At 46.6% G+C, this 15,254-nt stretch overlaps 1 protein-coding gene across 1 annotated transcript in view; it reads left to right on the top strand.

Annotated features, from left to right (window-relative positions):
- LOC310697764 (putative helicase senataxin) overlaps positions 1-15,254 on the top strand; it is a 302,418-nt gene that overhangs the window by 42,627 nt on the left and 244,537 nt on the right. Inside the window, exon 2 of the mRNA XM_083484422.1 lies at positions 9,578-9,755. Within this exon, the coding sequence (XP_083340548.1) occupies positions 9,579-9,755 (177 nt within the window). The 5' untranslated portion in view covers position 9,578. The remainder of the gene's footprint in view (positions 1-9,577; positions 9,756-15,254) is intronic.

The raw sequence follows: 15,254 nt of genomic DNA, 5'->3' as shown, positions 1-15,254 counted from the left end.
TTTCTAAGCCGCTAAGCCGCTTATCTGCTTATCCGCTAAGCTGCTAAAAGCCGCTAAAAGCCGCTAATAGCGCTAATCCGCTAATCCGTCAATGGGCTTGCTTCGCAAGACGAAAAACCCGCTAGACGAAGAGACTCACAGAACGGATTCTTTTCCTCTTGCGAGGCACCACTGTATGTACAAATACAAGTTTAAATCAATATTTAATGGTATAACTATTTAAGGCTGTACATGTACCTAAGATCGTGTATGGATGTAAATTAATTAAAAAAAGAGAGAGATCGGCCCTTGGGGAGGATTGCGGCACCAGCAAACTATTAAAATACAATAGTCTTTCAGATATTAAAAGCTTCCCTAAACAGGGCTGCCTTCAGATGTCTTCTAAAAGTCTGGTAGTTGTTTTTCTCTTTGACATCTGCTGGGAGGGCATTCCACAGGGCGGGCGCCACTACCGAGAAGGCCCTCTGCCTGGTTCCCTGTAACTTGGCTTCTTGCAGTGAGGGAACCACCAGAAGGCCCTCTGGGCTGGACCTCAGTGTCTGGGCTGAACAATGGCTTTGACAGGGGCGCCAGTCATATCAGCCGAAAAATCCCCCAGACCTGTTTGAAATCCCACTGGATCCATCAGCCTCCGAGGGCGGACCATCCTAATAGATCCCCCTCTGCAGAGGGGGAAAGGTGCTGACATCCTAAATCTCAACAGGAAGTGATCTGACCACAACAAGGGACTGATGTCAAGGTCCCCCACCTTCAAATCACCCTCTTCCTGTCCAGTCCAGAAAACAAGGTCCAGAGTGTGGCCTGCCTTGTGTGTTGGGCCGGTGACATGTTGGAACAGCCCCATGGTTGTCATGGCAGCCATTAAGTCCTGAGCCGCCCCAGAGCCAGCTGTCTCAACATGAATGTTGAAGTCTCCCAGAACCAGTAGTCTAGGAGTCCCCAACACTGCCTCCAAGACCAACTCTGTCATCTCAGGCAGGGAGACTGCTGGGCAGTGAGGCGGGTGGTAAACTAGCAGAATCCCTAATCTGTCCTGATTGCCCAACGCCAGGAACAAACACTCTAGGTCCCCCCCCCCCCCAAAACTGGACAGAGAGCCTGGAGATAGAGAATCTCTATGTTGTTGTTGTTTAGTTGTTTAGTCGTGTCCGACTCTTCGTGACCCCATGGACCAGAGCACACCAGGCACTCCTGTCTTCCACTGCCTCCCACAGTTTGGTCAGACTCATGTTTGTAGCTTCGAGAACACTGTCCAACCATCTCGTCCTCTGTCGTCCCCTTCTCCTCGTGCCCTCCATCTTTCCCAACATCAGGGTCTTTTCCAGGGAGTCTTCTCTTCTCATGAGGTGGCCAAAGTATTGGAGCCTCAGCTTCAGGATCTGTCCTTCCAGTGAGCACTCAGGGCTGATTTCCTTCAGAATGAAGAATAGGTTTGATCTTCTTGCAGTCCATGGGACTCTCAAGAGTCTCCTCCAGCACCATAATTGAAAAGCATCAATTCTTCGGCGATCAGCCTTCTTTATGGTCCAGCTCTCACTTCCATACATCACTACTGGGAAAACCATGGCTTTAACTATACGGACCTTTGTTGGCAAGGTGATGTCTCTGCTTTTTAAGATGCTGCCTAGGTTTGCCATCACCTTTCTCCCAAGGAGAAGGCGTCTTTTATTTTCGTGACTGCTGTCACCATCTGCAGTGATCATGGAGCCCAAGAAAGTGAAATCTCTCACTGCCTCCATTTCTTCCCCTTCTATTTGCCAGGAGGTGATAGGCCCAGTGGCCATGATCTTCATTTTTTTGATGTTGAGCTTCAGACCATATTTTGTGCTCTCCTCTTTCACCCTCATTAAAAGGTTCTTTAATTTCTCCTCACTTCTGCCATCAAGGTTGTGCCATCTGCATATCTGAGGTTGTTGAAAAAAACCCCCACAATTTAAAAGGCTATCGAAACAGTTTAAAAACAGTTTTTTTTAAAAAAAGAGGTCCTCTCTGCTGAGCAGCAGTCCTCATGGGCCTGTCAGGCCCCGCTCTAGGCCAGGTGGAGAGAGGCAGGAATGGGGCCCTCAGGCACTCAGCAGAGGAGTCCTCTGGTTGAAACCCAGATATCGCCCAGCCCTACTATTGCATAGCTCTGTCCAAGTGCTAAGTACTTTTATGCTGCTTTACAAATGTGTCCACCACCTAGTTGATTTGTGCAGTATATTTGCCTGTAAAATAAATATAAAGAAAGTAGTGGGGGTTATTGGGAATGTTTGATGTTTTATTGTGTTCTTTATCTGCAGGAAGCTGCCTAGAGTGGCTGGGGAAACCGAGTCAGATGGGCAGAGTACAAATAATAAAATTATGATTACTATTATTTGGTTACAAAGAACAGGAAGTAAGTGACACGGTGGCGTCACTAGAAAGTTATCTGTGATTAAGCCAAGAGTAAATGCAAACATGGGAAAAGTGAGACCCACTAAAAACCACAGGCGGGAGAAGCCTGTGGACGTGGGATTCGGCTGGCACCTTTTGCGCCTCCCCTACCCGCGGGGAAACCCGGTTTCGGGGATCCGGAGCGACGTGGGGTGAGCGGCGCGGTGCTTTGAATCGACTGCTTCTTTCACGGAGTGAAGCCGCATTGCTGTTGCCGGAGAGCGCTGACTTTTTCCTGTGGACAATTGGACTTTAAACTTTAAACAACTACTCGTGAGTAGAACGGAAAATTGGATCTTTAAACATCTTAATTTGGTACCGAAACGGGAAGGTTTCAAACAGGAAGTCTGCCTTCCTCTTTTGTAAATAGATTGAAGCAAAGACGTTGCAAGCTAAAGTCTTGGAAAGCCTTTTGTAAAGGATTAAATCTCCATCGGTTAAAATTACTAAACCCCCCTTGGAAGCAGGAGAAGAGGGAAAATTTTAATCGTCTAAGCCTGCAGGAGAGAGAGTGAAGAAAGATAAATTACCACCGTTTTGAACCTGGGAACGGGCTGCCAGTAAGATAGACGTTTTGGGAAAGTTCATTGACTGTGAATAAAACGTATGTTGATAGATAGTTAAATAAGAGAAATATATTGTTTCCATTGTTTCCTTTTGCACTTAAAAAGGAGCAAAAGTAACTAAAAATCGAAACTAACTTTGTTGCTGGATCTGCGTTTAAAAGGACGGATACAAATAGAAATTGTTTCCTCTAGAGGGAACTTTTGAAACTGTTGTAGGAGTGGAGCTGGGGAATTTTCCAGCTGCAGAGATTAAAGACCGTGAGAATCAGAGATTGACCTTGGACAAGAGTGTTGACAGAAGAAGCCTTAGTGATTGCATTTTGCAAGACAAGTGCTTTATTGGAACAGCTTCATGAGAAGATGGATGTGATGACTATTAAAATTGATAATTTGGGACAAAAAATGACTGATTTGGGACAAAAAGTGAATACCTATACAGAAACTACTCAGGAATCGATTCAGGAATCTACTTTGACATGGCAAGCTGTGGAGAAGACGAGGGAGAAAGCTGTTGTTAAATCTCAAGTAACACAAGTGGAGAGAGCCCCAGCCTTACAGAGGCAATTTGATGAATATAAGCTGTTGCCTTTTACGATTGAATTTAGAGAAAGGTGTGAAGGGAATCAGAACTTACAGGGTTAAACAGTTCTGAGTGACGTCTCACATTCTGAGGCGTGGTTATGTTCACATACGGGAGTGGTTTCTCTGTGTGTGAGTCTTTTTTCGGTTTGACCGAGAGGCGAAAGATGTGTGCTATTTCGCCGGGATGATTTAAGATGTTTTGCTACACGATTAAAGACTGTTGGAGATAAGCAACAAGCCTGCGTACAGTCTGATTTATTACCCACACACTGCAACAGTTTCTACCGCTGCGGAGACTCTGCTGAGACCAAGCTACGAGAGGGCTAGGCACGGGAGCGCAGTGGCGCAGCAGAATGTGCCGGACGCCATCATAAAGCCACAGGTTATGGGAGGTCAGCCAAGCTTTGGAAGCTGTTGCCAAGTCGTGCTGGTGTGTGTGGGAGCCAGCTGGAGTCCTGCCTAATGTTTGAGGCAGCGGAGCTCGCTGGGGAGGATCTCATCTCCAGGACCGGGTGCCAGGAGGAGCGGCTGTTACGTGAGTAGGCTCAGCCCCGGGGAGGAAGGCAAATGGCTCAGCCCCAAGAACATGGCTTTGAGCTTAAGCTGCCATGTCAGAAACTGGATAGCCAAAATTGGCTGCAGTGGAGCTTTCAAGCAGAGCTGTTATTGGTGGGGGAGCAGCTGTGGGACGTTGTCGAGCCACCACCGAAGGCAGCTGGGAAAGCAGAGGCTAAGAGAGCTGCAGAGCAAAGTGAAGTTGAGAAGCGTGTGCTTGTTTTTTTGGCAGAGAATGTGGATGCTCATCTGGTGCCTGTTGTCCTGGGTGCAAGAAGGCCAGAGGCCGCTTGGCTAGCACTCCAAGAAGCTTGTGGAGCTGGAGTGGGAAGCAAGGGCCGAGAGGTGGCTGCATCCGAAGGGGAGAGGCAAGATGGCGCCGGCCACATTCTTGAGAGCCGATACACAGCTGGGAGGAGCTGGGAGCCCCCACAGGGGGGCGAAGGGACTGTTACTGCTGCTGCTGCTGCTACTGTTGCTGTTGCTGAGTCTGAGGGCTGTGTGGATGCTGCAACGTGTCTGTGTGAGGAGCCTGGAAAGAGGCCAAGTGCTGGGAGCCCTTTACCCACCAGAGGGGGTGCAGGAAAGCATCCTGGGAGCCTCGTGAGAAGAGGGGGGGCCAGGCCAGCAGAAGACACAGTTCAGGCTTTTTCCACTTGTCGATGTTTTGTCTGTGGGTCAGTCAACCATCTGCGTCGATCCTGTCCGCAGAGAGCCAGAGAGGCCGGGCAGGATGTCTCCAAGGTCGCTTCCCATGGCAGTCAGCCAGGTTCCCATGGCAGCCAGTCCAGGAGAGGAGGCCAGCGTGGGAAAGCGAAGGGAGGACGTGACTCAGGGAGTGAAGAAGGTTCTTATCACCTAGCTGCCTCCATGGCAACGCTACGGGACAACTCCAGTGAGGACAGAATGATGCGTTGGGTCATCGACTCAGGAGCCAGCCATCACCTGATGCCAGCGCCACCTAGTGGCGAAATGCTGAACTGCAGAGCTGTTTCAGCTGGGAAAACTGTTGTTTTTGCTGATGGATCACAGAGGCCTTTATCTAACGTGGGAAATGTGTTTGTTTCTTTTTTACAGGCGGAGCTGGAAGTCTACGTTGTGCCAGAGATGCATTGTTGTCTTTTATCTGTACCTGCTCTTGTAAAGGAGGGTTATAAGGTTTGCTTTGAAAATGATGCTTGTTCCATTTCCAGGGGTGGGAGACAACTGGTCAGTGTTGCATGTCAGAACAACCTCTTTGTTCTGGAGACACCTCTGGAGGGTAAGGGAGATGCCGAGACAGCACAGGCGAAGTGTGCTAATGTTCCCGTTCACGATTCTTGTGTTCACTTGTGGCACAGGAGAATGTCGCACAGCAGTTTGGAAGATGTCCAGAAGTTGCCCCAATGCACGAAAGGTTGCAAACTGAAAGCATGTGGTAAATCCCTGGTTTGTAGGGCATGCAGAAGGGCAAAGGTACAAAGGTGCAGTTATCCCAGAAAGGAGAGGGTAACCACAAAACCTTTTGAGCTTGTGCACACAGACCTTTGTGGGCCCATGCCAAGTCCGAGTCTGGGCGGGGCCAGGTATGTGCTGACGCTGACAGATGATTTTAGCCAGAATGGCTGGTTCTTCTTGCTGAAGCAGCGAAGCGAGGCAGCGCAACTGATTAAAGACTGGGTTGCGGTGGTGGAACTACGGTTCTCCACCAAGGTTCAGGGGTTCAAGAGCGACCGAGGTGCAGAGTTTACTGGGTCTGCTCTGCAGAGTTTTTTCAGCCAGAAGGGAATACGTCACAGGGTGACGGGTGCTACTTCTCCTCAGGAGAGGGGCGTGGCGGAGCACAAGAGTAGAATACTGGCTGCAGTTGCTGATGTTCTACTGTGTGACTCCGGTTTGCCTCAGAGTTTTTGGAGCGAAGCTTGTAGGGCGGCCAACTTTACGATGAATAGGTCCTATAACTCGGTTATAGGTGACACACCGTTTTTCTTGTTGCACCGGAAAAAACCGCAAGTGCATTTCTTCCGTGTGTTTGGTTGTGAAGCCTGGGTGCTTGTGCCAAAGGCTCAACGGAAGGAAGGTGATCCGAGGTTCCAGAAAATGTGGATATGAGCCTGCGACAAAGGGGTGGAGGTTTGCATATCCAGAAGGTGATCAGACCAAGCTTCTGATCAGCAAGCATGTTGAGTTCTGTGAGCAGAATGGTTGGTCAAGACTCAATGAAGGTCCTGACGTTCTCTCAGAATGTCTGTCTGAGAGCCAGAAGCTGAACCTGTTGCTGAGGACCAGGTCTCTGAACAGGGTCAAGAACAGGGTTGGCATCTCCACAGGTTGTTAAAAGAGAGCCCAAGAGTGAGCCTTCGTCTCCTGTTAGCAAAGTGCAGAAAGCCCGAAGACGCAGTAAGTCAGAGGGGGAGTCTTCTGATGTAGGAGACACACTTGCTGGCCCCAGTGGGTCAGAAGGAGCACCTGAGACTGTGCTCTGACAATCCGCACGCACAACAAAGGGGGTGCCACCTGAGAGGTTTCAAGTCACCAGCGCGTGGGTTGATTTCGCGCAGTGCGAACCTGGGAGTTTTGAGGAGGTTCAACAGTTGCCTGAGACAGATGCCAGAAAGGGGCAAGAGGCAATGGGAAGGGAGTTGAACTCAAATAGGTCTGTAGATGTGTGTTCACAGTTTCCCTCAGGATGCGAGACGAGAGGGGGTGTGAAGAGAATCAGAACTTACAGGGTTAAACAGTTCTGAGTGACGTCTCACATTCTGAGGCGTGGTTATGTTCACATACGGGAGTGGTTTCTCTGTGTGTGAGTCTTTTTTCGGTTTGACCGAGAGGCGAAAGATGTGTGCTATTTCGCCGGGATGATTTAAGATGTTTTGCTACACGATTAAAGACTGTTGGAGATAAGCAACAATCCTGCGTACAGTCTGATTTATTACCCACACACTGCAACAGTTTCTACCACTGCGGAGACTCTGCTGAGACCAAGCTACAAGAGGGCTGGGCACGGGAGCGCAGTGGCGCAGCAGAATGCGCCGGACGCCATCATAAAGCCACAAAAGCCAGATTTGGAGGGGTGGAGTCCCGCTTGGATTGGAGAAGGAAAGCTGGATAGATCCCCTTATGCAGGGATGTTCTGGCTTTTGGGATTTGGATTTGGGTCAGGGGGAGATTGGAGTTGTGGGGGCCTTTACCTTCGGATGGATTTTGAAACACGCTCTGAAATATCTCTTGGACTTTAGTTCTGACTATGGAGAATGGGCTGACCTGTCGAGAAGGAATAAAGACATTGTTAGGTTGGAGTTTCCCCGAGATCTACTCCTCAGAGCCAAAGGAAGGAAATTAAGAACAAGATCAGCAGAAGACAAAGTGAAGCGCATGTATAAATATGAAGAAGATCTGCAGAAGGGACATGGAAAAGAGTTAAGAGCCTCGGACAGAAGATCACCAGGTTGATGGACCATATGGAATTGATAGAAAGGACTGACAGAATCCGAGACCAGGGAGAAGAGACGGTGGAAGAAGATTGGAGAAAAGTTTAAAATTTATTTAGAGAAATATTGTAAAATTAATGAGTGTTAGAAAAATGTTGGAATGAAATTACATGGCTTTAGTAGAAACGTTATAAGGAGTTAAGTATAAATAAGTTTTAGGGTTTTAATGGTAAGATAAGGTTAAAATAAATTAAGACAATTAAATGACAGAAAACAGTGAAAGATGGAAAGGATTTGCTGAAATAATTAATAATTAGAACACAAAAAAGGGAGGTGTGAGGAGGTCGATGAAACAAGTTAATGAAGGACAAAGATATGGAAATATTGGATGTGTTTTTAATTGTTTTTGCTTTTGTTTTTGTTTTGATGTATTGTGACTTGTGTTTTTTATGTATTTTTACTTTTTCTCTTTCTCTTTTTTTTTTTACTTCTTTCGGTAATCCTTAAACTTTTAATAAATATTATTTTTAAAAAAGTGAAAGTGAAAATTTCACTAGCCTTTATCTGCTTTAATGTTTATTTGAGGTAAATATTTATATTTTATTAGAGAGAAATTTTGAGTTGTCTTAAAACAAGCCTATCCAAGAAGCAGAGAACAGTTTGCGTATTAAGGATCCATAGCTAAAGCTGAAGTTTGCGCATCCCATTTCTTGTGATCTTGTGGAATTTATTTATCACTTCAAATTTCTAAACTGCTTCTCCTCTCCAAAAGGAAACTGGGGAGCTAACAACCATCAAACTGCTACATGTAAAAACCTGGAAGACATCAACTGAACCACAGGAAGCTATAGCTGTTAATGCATTCACTCTAAAACTTCCCTAAACTGCATTTCAAAGGCCTTGAGAAATAATAATAAAAAGTGTTAACAATCTTCCTGGGTGCAACTATAGTATGAGACTGCCCAATTTCCCCTGGGAACATAGGAGGGTTGTGCATATATTATCTTCAAGCATTGGCAGATTCCTTGTTCATTTTCTCGGTAGTGGTACCCGCCCTGTGGAACGCCCTCCCACAAGATGTTAACGGAAAAAACAACTACCAGACTTTTAGAAGACATCTGAAGGCAGCCCTCTTTAGGGAAGCTTTTGATGTTGAACAGACCACTGTATTTTAATACTTTGTTGGAAGCCGCCCAGAGTGGCTGGGGAAACCCAGCCAGATGGGCGGGGTGTAAATAATAAATTATTATTATTATTATTATTATTATTATTATTATTATTATTATTATTATTATTACAACCATTTTGGATTACAACCACGTCAAACCCGGAACCTGTTTTGGTTTACAACCAGACCTCCAGAACGGATTATGTTTGTAAACCAAGGTACCACTGTATTGGTAGTTCTTGTATGTACAAGTATGGGTTTGTGTATGGGAGCTTCTCCCTGAGATAACTTGGGAAGGGCTGTAGCTCAGTGGTGGACCATCTACTTTGAATTTAAACAGTCCCAGAGTCAGTTCTCAGTATCTCCAGGTAGGGCTGGGTGTTGTCCTCTGTAGGAAACCCTGGAGAGCTGGTGCCAGTCAGTGCAGACAATATTGTGTTAGATGGAACACAACGATCCAACAGGAGGCAATGATGGCCACCAAATCAGATGGCTTTAAAAGAGGTTTGGGCAAATTCAAGGAGCATAATGCCGTCAATGACTACTAGCTATGACAGCTATGCTCTGCCTCCATGGTTGGAGGCAATAATACTTCTGGATGCCAGTTTCTGGAAACAGCAGGAGGGGAGAGTGCAGTTGTGCTTGGGTGTTGCTTGTCAGTCTCCCACAGGCATCTGGTTGGCAACTGAGAACAGGGTGCTGGACTAGATGGGTGATTGGCCTGATATGTCAGGCTCATCTGTGTTCTTTTGTGTGGCTCGATATAAAGCAGCTTTCTATGTTGTTGAACTTTACTCAGAACATTTCTGTGTTCGTGTTTTCAAATAATTACAAATAATTATTTCTCTTTCTCTTTTTATTTTTGTGTTTATCTGCAGAATGGGTGCATGTCGTTGGTGCACCTCTGATGATTCAGTCGTCAACCTGCTAAAAAGTTATGCTTCCTCTACATTGCCTGCAAATGAATTTGCTTCAGCCAATAATGATCTCTGTTACTGCATAGAGTGTGTGGATGAGTACCATAAAGCAAAGGATGAGTTGCCATCCTTCCATGAGGTAATTTGCTTTGATTGATAGCCCACTATATCCTGGCTGTGTTGGGGCTGGCTGATGACAGAGACAGTCATAGCAGATTTGGGCAGGCAGAAGGCCAGTAGTTATTTGATAGCTTCAGGGGTGGGTAGCTTGATTCAGCTGGTGGTAGAGGTTGGTGGGGTTGCTCACCTGAAGTCGCAGTGATGTCATCAGGTGTCTCATTCCCCCCTCCCCTATGTGATGTGCAGCACTTTGAAGCAGCAGCAACAACAAAATATTGGGGGTGCCAAACAAATCTCTTCCTTACCTTCCTCCCGCCTGCTGAAATCTGCTTTGGGCTGTAAAGTGGGTGGTAGCCACCCTGGTGTATGATCCTAAGAACTGGCTTAAAATAAGATCTCCAATTAAAAAAAGACAGCCCACATGACTGCCCCCTGGAGAGCTGATGGTCAAGCAGAGCAGGCAATACTTGGATAAATGGGCCAGTGATACAAAGCTGGTTTATATGTAAGAAATAGGACCTGTAAAGGTGCCCTTAGGAATGTAAGCACTGCGCAGTTCCAGCTCACTTAGAATAATAATAATAATTTATTATTTATACCCCGCCCATCTGGCTGAGTTTCCCCAGCCACTCGGGGCAGCTCCCAATCGGATATTAAAAACACAATACAGCATTAAACATTAAAAACTTCCCTAAACAGGGCTGCCTTCAGATGTCTTTTCCTTGACCTCTGATGGGAGGGCGTTCCACAGGGCAGTCACCTCTACTGAGAAGGCCCTCTGCCTGGTTCCCTGTAACCTCACTTCTCACAGTGAGGGAACCGCCAGAAGGCCCTTGGCGTTGGATCTCAGTGTCCGGGCTGGAAACCCAGCCAGATGGGTGGGGTATAAATAATAAATTGTTGTTATTATTATTATCGCCCAGTCCTTCCCGGCTAGCTTTTATAAGCCAGGATGGGCAAGGATCCAGGAGACAGGTGGTTGGTTTCACTTGTCCAAGCAGCCTGTCCACATTCTCGGAGGTAACAGATTGGAATTGATCCCATATAACATGACTAGACAGAACTCTAGCACTCTCCCGCCCCGGCCCTGCTCCCACGGTGGAGTCTACCTCCTTCCGAATCTGAGCGACTTTATCTGCAAAAAACTTAGCAAAAGCATTGCAAGAGACCTTGGGGTCTCTACCAGGCCCCGGTGACGAAGGTGGTTTCAATAGATTGCCAACCACCTGAAAGAGTCTCCTGCTGCTGTTTTCTGCAGATGCAATAGAGGCAGTGAAGAAGGTCCTTTTCGCCGTCGCCACTTGGTAGGCTTGACGTTGAGCTCTAACCTGTGTCCGATCCGATTCAGAATGAGTTTTCCGCCACCGTCGCTCTAGCCATCTCAACGATTGTTTCACTGCCCTCAGATCCGGGGAAAACCACAGGGCTGTCTGGGCTCCATGCAATCGGAGAGGGCGCTTTGGAGCCAGGCAGTCAATAGCCCTGGTTAACTCCGCATTCCAACGGGTCACCAGGGAATCAGCTGAAAGGCCATCAACATGGGATAAAACATCCCCTACCACTCTCTGGAAGCCATTTGGATCCATTAAGTGGTGGGGGCGGACCATCCAAATTGGTCCCACCTCCCTGCAGAGGGGAAGGGTCGCGGAGAAGTCCAGTTGCACCAGGAAGTGATCTGACCATTGGCACAGAATAAAAGTGTGGTGTAGCTTTTTCTGGGGGTGATGCACTTGCTCACTTAAACTTAATGGAGGGGGAAACACAGGGATTTGGACCAGGGAACAGCAATGTGAAAGGAGGGCAGGGATCTGTGAGTGGACAGAAATCTGTTAATGTTAATACATAACATAGCATACATTTAATATTGTTTCAGTTGTGTGTCACAAGCACATTAGCTATATAGCTTGCTGGGTTCTAGCCAACAATGTTTTCCAGGTAGACCCATTGAAATATATATCTGCCTAAATTAGTCATGCCCATTAATCTAAATCGGACTTCAGTTCAAAGAACACTAGATACAATCAACTGCATTTTTTTAAAGTTGCACTCATAAGCTGGCTGCAGCAATTATGAAAGTAAATTTTCTGCATTTAACTCACTTTGTAAATGAGTGTTTCCTTGTGTGAAAAATAAAATTGCCTGCAAGTCCTTTTCTTCCCCTTGCAACCCTAATGTTTCTCTGTCTCTGTCTGTCTGTTTGTCTGTCTCTCTCTTCCTCTCTCCCTCTCCTTAAAAAGAAACGCCTGAGTTCCTCTTTGCTCTGAAAACAGAGCTCAAATTAACTGTTGCTGTTTAGACTTTCAAGTGGGAGCAGCTACTTAGTTTTGTTTTGTCCCAGTCACCCTTGGTGTAACTCAAAATCTGAATTGCACGAAGCATGATCTAACTAATTAAGTCTGCTTAAGTGTACTATACACAAAGCTATTACCAGCTGCAAACTTTGGAGGAGTTTTTTCACCATGCCCAGCTTTTTCCTCTCCTCTGTCTCATTCTTCTGGCATACACATTTTAATACTTATCTAACCCTGAAAAAGAGTTCCGGGGAGTGCCAAGACTTGCTGACTACAGTCTGACATTTCAGCTTCTTCTAACAACAAGACTAAACTAATGAATATAAGAAGAGCCTGATGAATCAAGCCAAAGGGGGCCCACCTAGTCCAACATCCTGTTCTCACAGTTAGTTGTGTGAAACCCATCAGCAGGGCCCGAGCACAAGAGCCCCCTACCAGTGGCGGAGCGGAGAGCAGGCGGGGGTGGGGCTGGCATGCACCACCCGCAGCGGTGTGGTACGCCCAGTGCAGGCGGGGGGGGGGCAGGTGCGATGGCACCCTGCCGGGATCGCGCTGCCGGGGGCGGTGCGCTCCCCCCACACTCCTCTTCCTCCACCAGTGCCCCCTACCCTCCTGTAGTTTCCAGCAACTGGTATTCAGAAGCATTACTTCCTCCCAACTGTGGAGACAGATCATAGTCATCATGGCTAGGAGCCATTGATAGCCTTCTCCATGAATTTATCTAATCCTTCTTTTAAAGTCATCCAGGTTGGTGGCAACCACTGCCTCCTGTGAGAGCAAGTTCAATAGTTTAACTATGTGCTGCATGAAGAAGACCTTTCTTTTATTTGTCCTAAATCTTCAAGCATTCAGCTTCATTGGAAGTCCATGAATTCTAGTGTTATCAGAGAGGTAGGAAAACTTTTTTCCATGTCATGCAAACATTTATAAACTCCTACCATGTCACCCCTTACTCGCCTTTTCTTTAAACCAAGAAGTCCCAAACATTGCAACCTTTCTTCATAGGGGAGTCACTCTATTCTTTTCATCATTTTGGTGGCCCTTTTCTGAAGGTTTCCAAACTTTACAATATCCTTTTTGAGGTGAAGCAACCAGAGCTGTGCACAGTACAGTGGTACCTTGGTTTAAGAACAGCTTAATTTATGAACAGCTTGATTAAGAACGCTGCAAACCCAGAAGTAGGTGTTTTGGTTTGTGAACTTTGCTTTGGAAGCAGAACATGTTCCGCTTCCTGTTGAGTGTAAATTGAGTCCCCTGCTGCTATGGGAAAGCACGCCTTGGTTTAAGAACGGACTTCCGGAACGGATTAAGTTTGTAAACCAGGGTACCACTGTATTTGGAATGTGGTTGCTCCATAGATTTGTATTGGTGTGCTTGGAATTTTTTTTCTCTTAATGGACTAACACTATGCCCTCGTTATTTTAACAATTTTCAAAGAGGTAGCCATGTTACTCTGTTGCAGCCTAAGCAACTAATTTCTTGGTCTTTAGGTGCCACCGGGCTTTCTGGGTTACTGCAGTTTTCTGTTTTTCTTTTGTCTGCCACCTCTTTGCCTTTCTGTTGTATTGCTTCCTTTCCTGTTTGGTTTAATGCTTAAGCGTCTTTTCAGTATTTTGTCTGGCCAGTTAGCCTGACTCATAAAACAGTTTGTTCTTCCTTGCCTGGATCTTCCAGGATCTTGGCTATATATCTTTTCTAAAACCTTGCACAGTTATTGAGAGTCCAAACGTGTGTTTGAAGACTGTGATTGAATTACAAGATGGCCAGGGATATGTTTGTGTGGCTGCTGAATAGACTCCATGTAAGTAAAGTACACAGCACCATTTGCCAGTGCTGAGCTCCATTCTGTCTTGACCCTTCCATTTGCAGCATTTTTGTGTTGGCACAGCTTTTAAATTTCATTTCTTATTTAAAAATGTCTTCTCTGCCTTTGAAATTGTTACAAAGGAAGCTGTCTTGTAGATAATTAGACCACTAGTCAATATAGCTCAGTATTGAGAGTCTCTCCCAGCCCTGCCTGGAGATTCCTGGGATTGAACCTGGGACCTTGTGCATGCAAATCAGGTGCTCTGAGCTGCATCCCTTCCCCTTACAGCCCCTGCTGGGAATCTGAGGTGAGAGACCCACATAGCCCATAGTTGCCCCCAGTTCCAGTCACCACCACACAGAGGCAGCTGAAAGTCCAAAAAGTTTACTGGTGCAGGCGATATTACAGTTCTGGACAGTGCTATATACATACAGCTTGTAGGCTTTCCAGATACTATTGATTTCTGGCAACTTTAACTTGTTGCAGGATCTTAGCCAGACCCAGTTGAATATAGCAGAGCATATGCAGACTTCCAGAAGCAATCAGTTGCAGGCAGGTAGGATCCTCTGTTGGGAAAAAGCACCAATGCAAAAGCCAGCTGCAGGTGGCTGGAATGCAAAACAGGATGTTGTTGTCTTGAACTGTACTGTTGGAGAAAAGGGGGAGTCTATTCTCTGTACTGAGCACCGGATGTTAGCTGAGTGTCATCTGACCTGTGCTGGAAGTACAGGGGTGGAGTTGTGACTCTTCTGATGGAGTCTGAAGGGTGCAGTCACGTTTCTATGTACTGCTGAATGACAGGAATAAAAGACATGTAAATAGACTCCTGTCTGTCTCATTTCCCCTCCCTGGGGGGAAAAGCTGGGAGAGAGAAGCAGAGGGTGTGTTCTTCTCACATCCGAGGAGAATCGCCGGTTTACGACCTAGCCTGCCGGGAGACGCAGACGGAAGGTAAACAAGTATCTCACTCAGTTTGCCTCGGGGGAGGCCAGTTACCTCTGACTGTGAGCTGAGATACTGACATCCTCTACATGGATCACTGCCTTGCCGTGGCAAAGGGGCTTGAATAACTCAGAGAAGCTATGAACTATGCCGAGCAGGGCACCCAAGATGAACAGGTCATAGTGGAGAGGTTTGACCAAACGTGATCCACCTGGAGCAGGAACCGGCAAGCCACTCCAGTATTCCTGCCTAGAAAACTTCATGGACAAAGACAACAGGCACATAAAAGTTATGATGCTGGAAGATGAGCCCCTCAGGTCGGAAGGTGCCAAGGAAGAGGAATGCTACTGAGGAAGAGCGGAGGATAAGTACAAGTAGATTCAGAGCTGATGAAGCAGCTGGGCCAAAGCCGAAAGGATGCTCAGTTGCGGATATGCCTGGAAGCGAAAGGAAAGTCCAATGCTGTAAAGAAAAATAT

The sequence above is a fragment of the Podarcis liolepis genome (assembly GCF_965112155.1).
Source record: "Podarcis liolepis genome assembly, chromosome: W".
NCBI classification, from domain to species: domain Eukaryota; kingdom Metazoa; phylum Chordata; class Lepidosauria; order Squamata; family Lacertidae; genus Podarcis; species Podarcis liolepis.
Note: the sequence above shows the minus strand (reverse complement) of the source record. Positions and strands in the feature narration are given on the sequence as shown.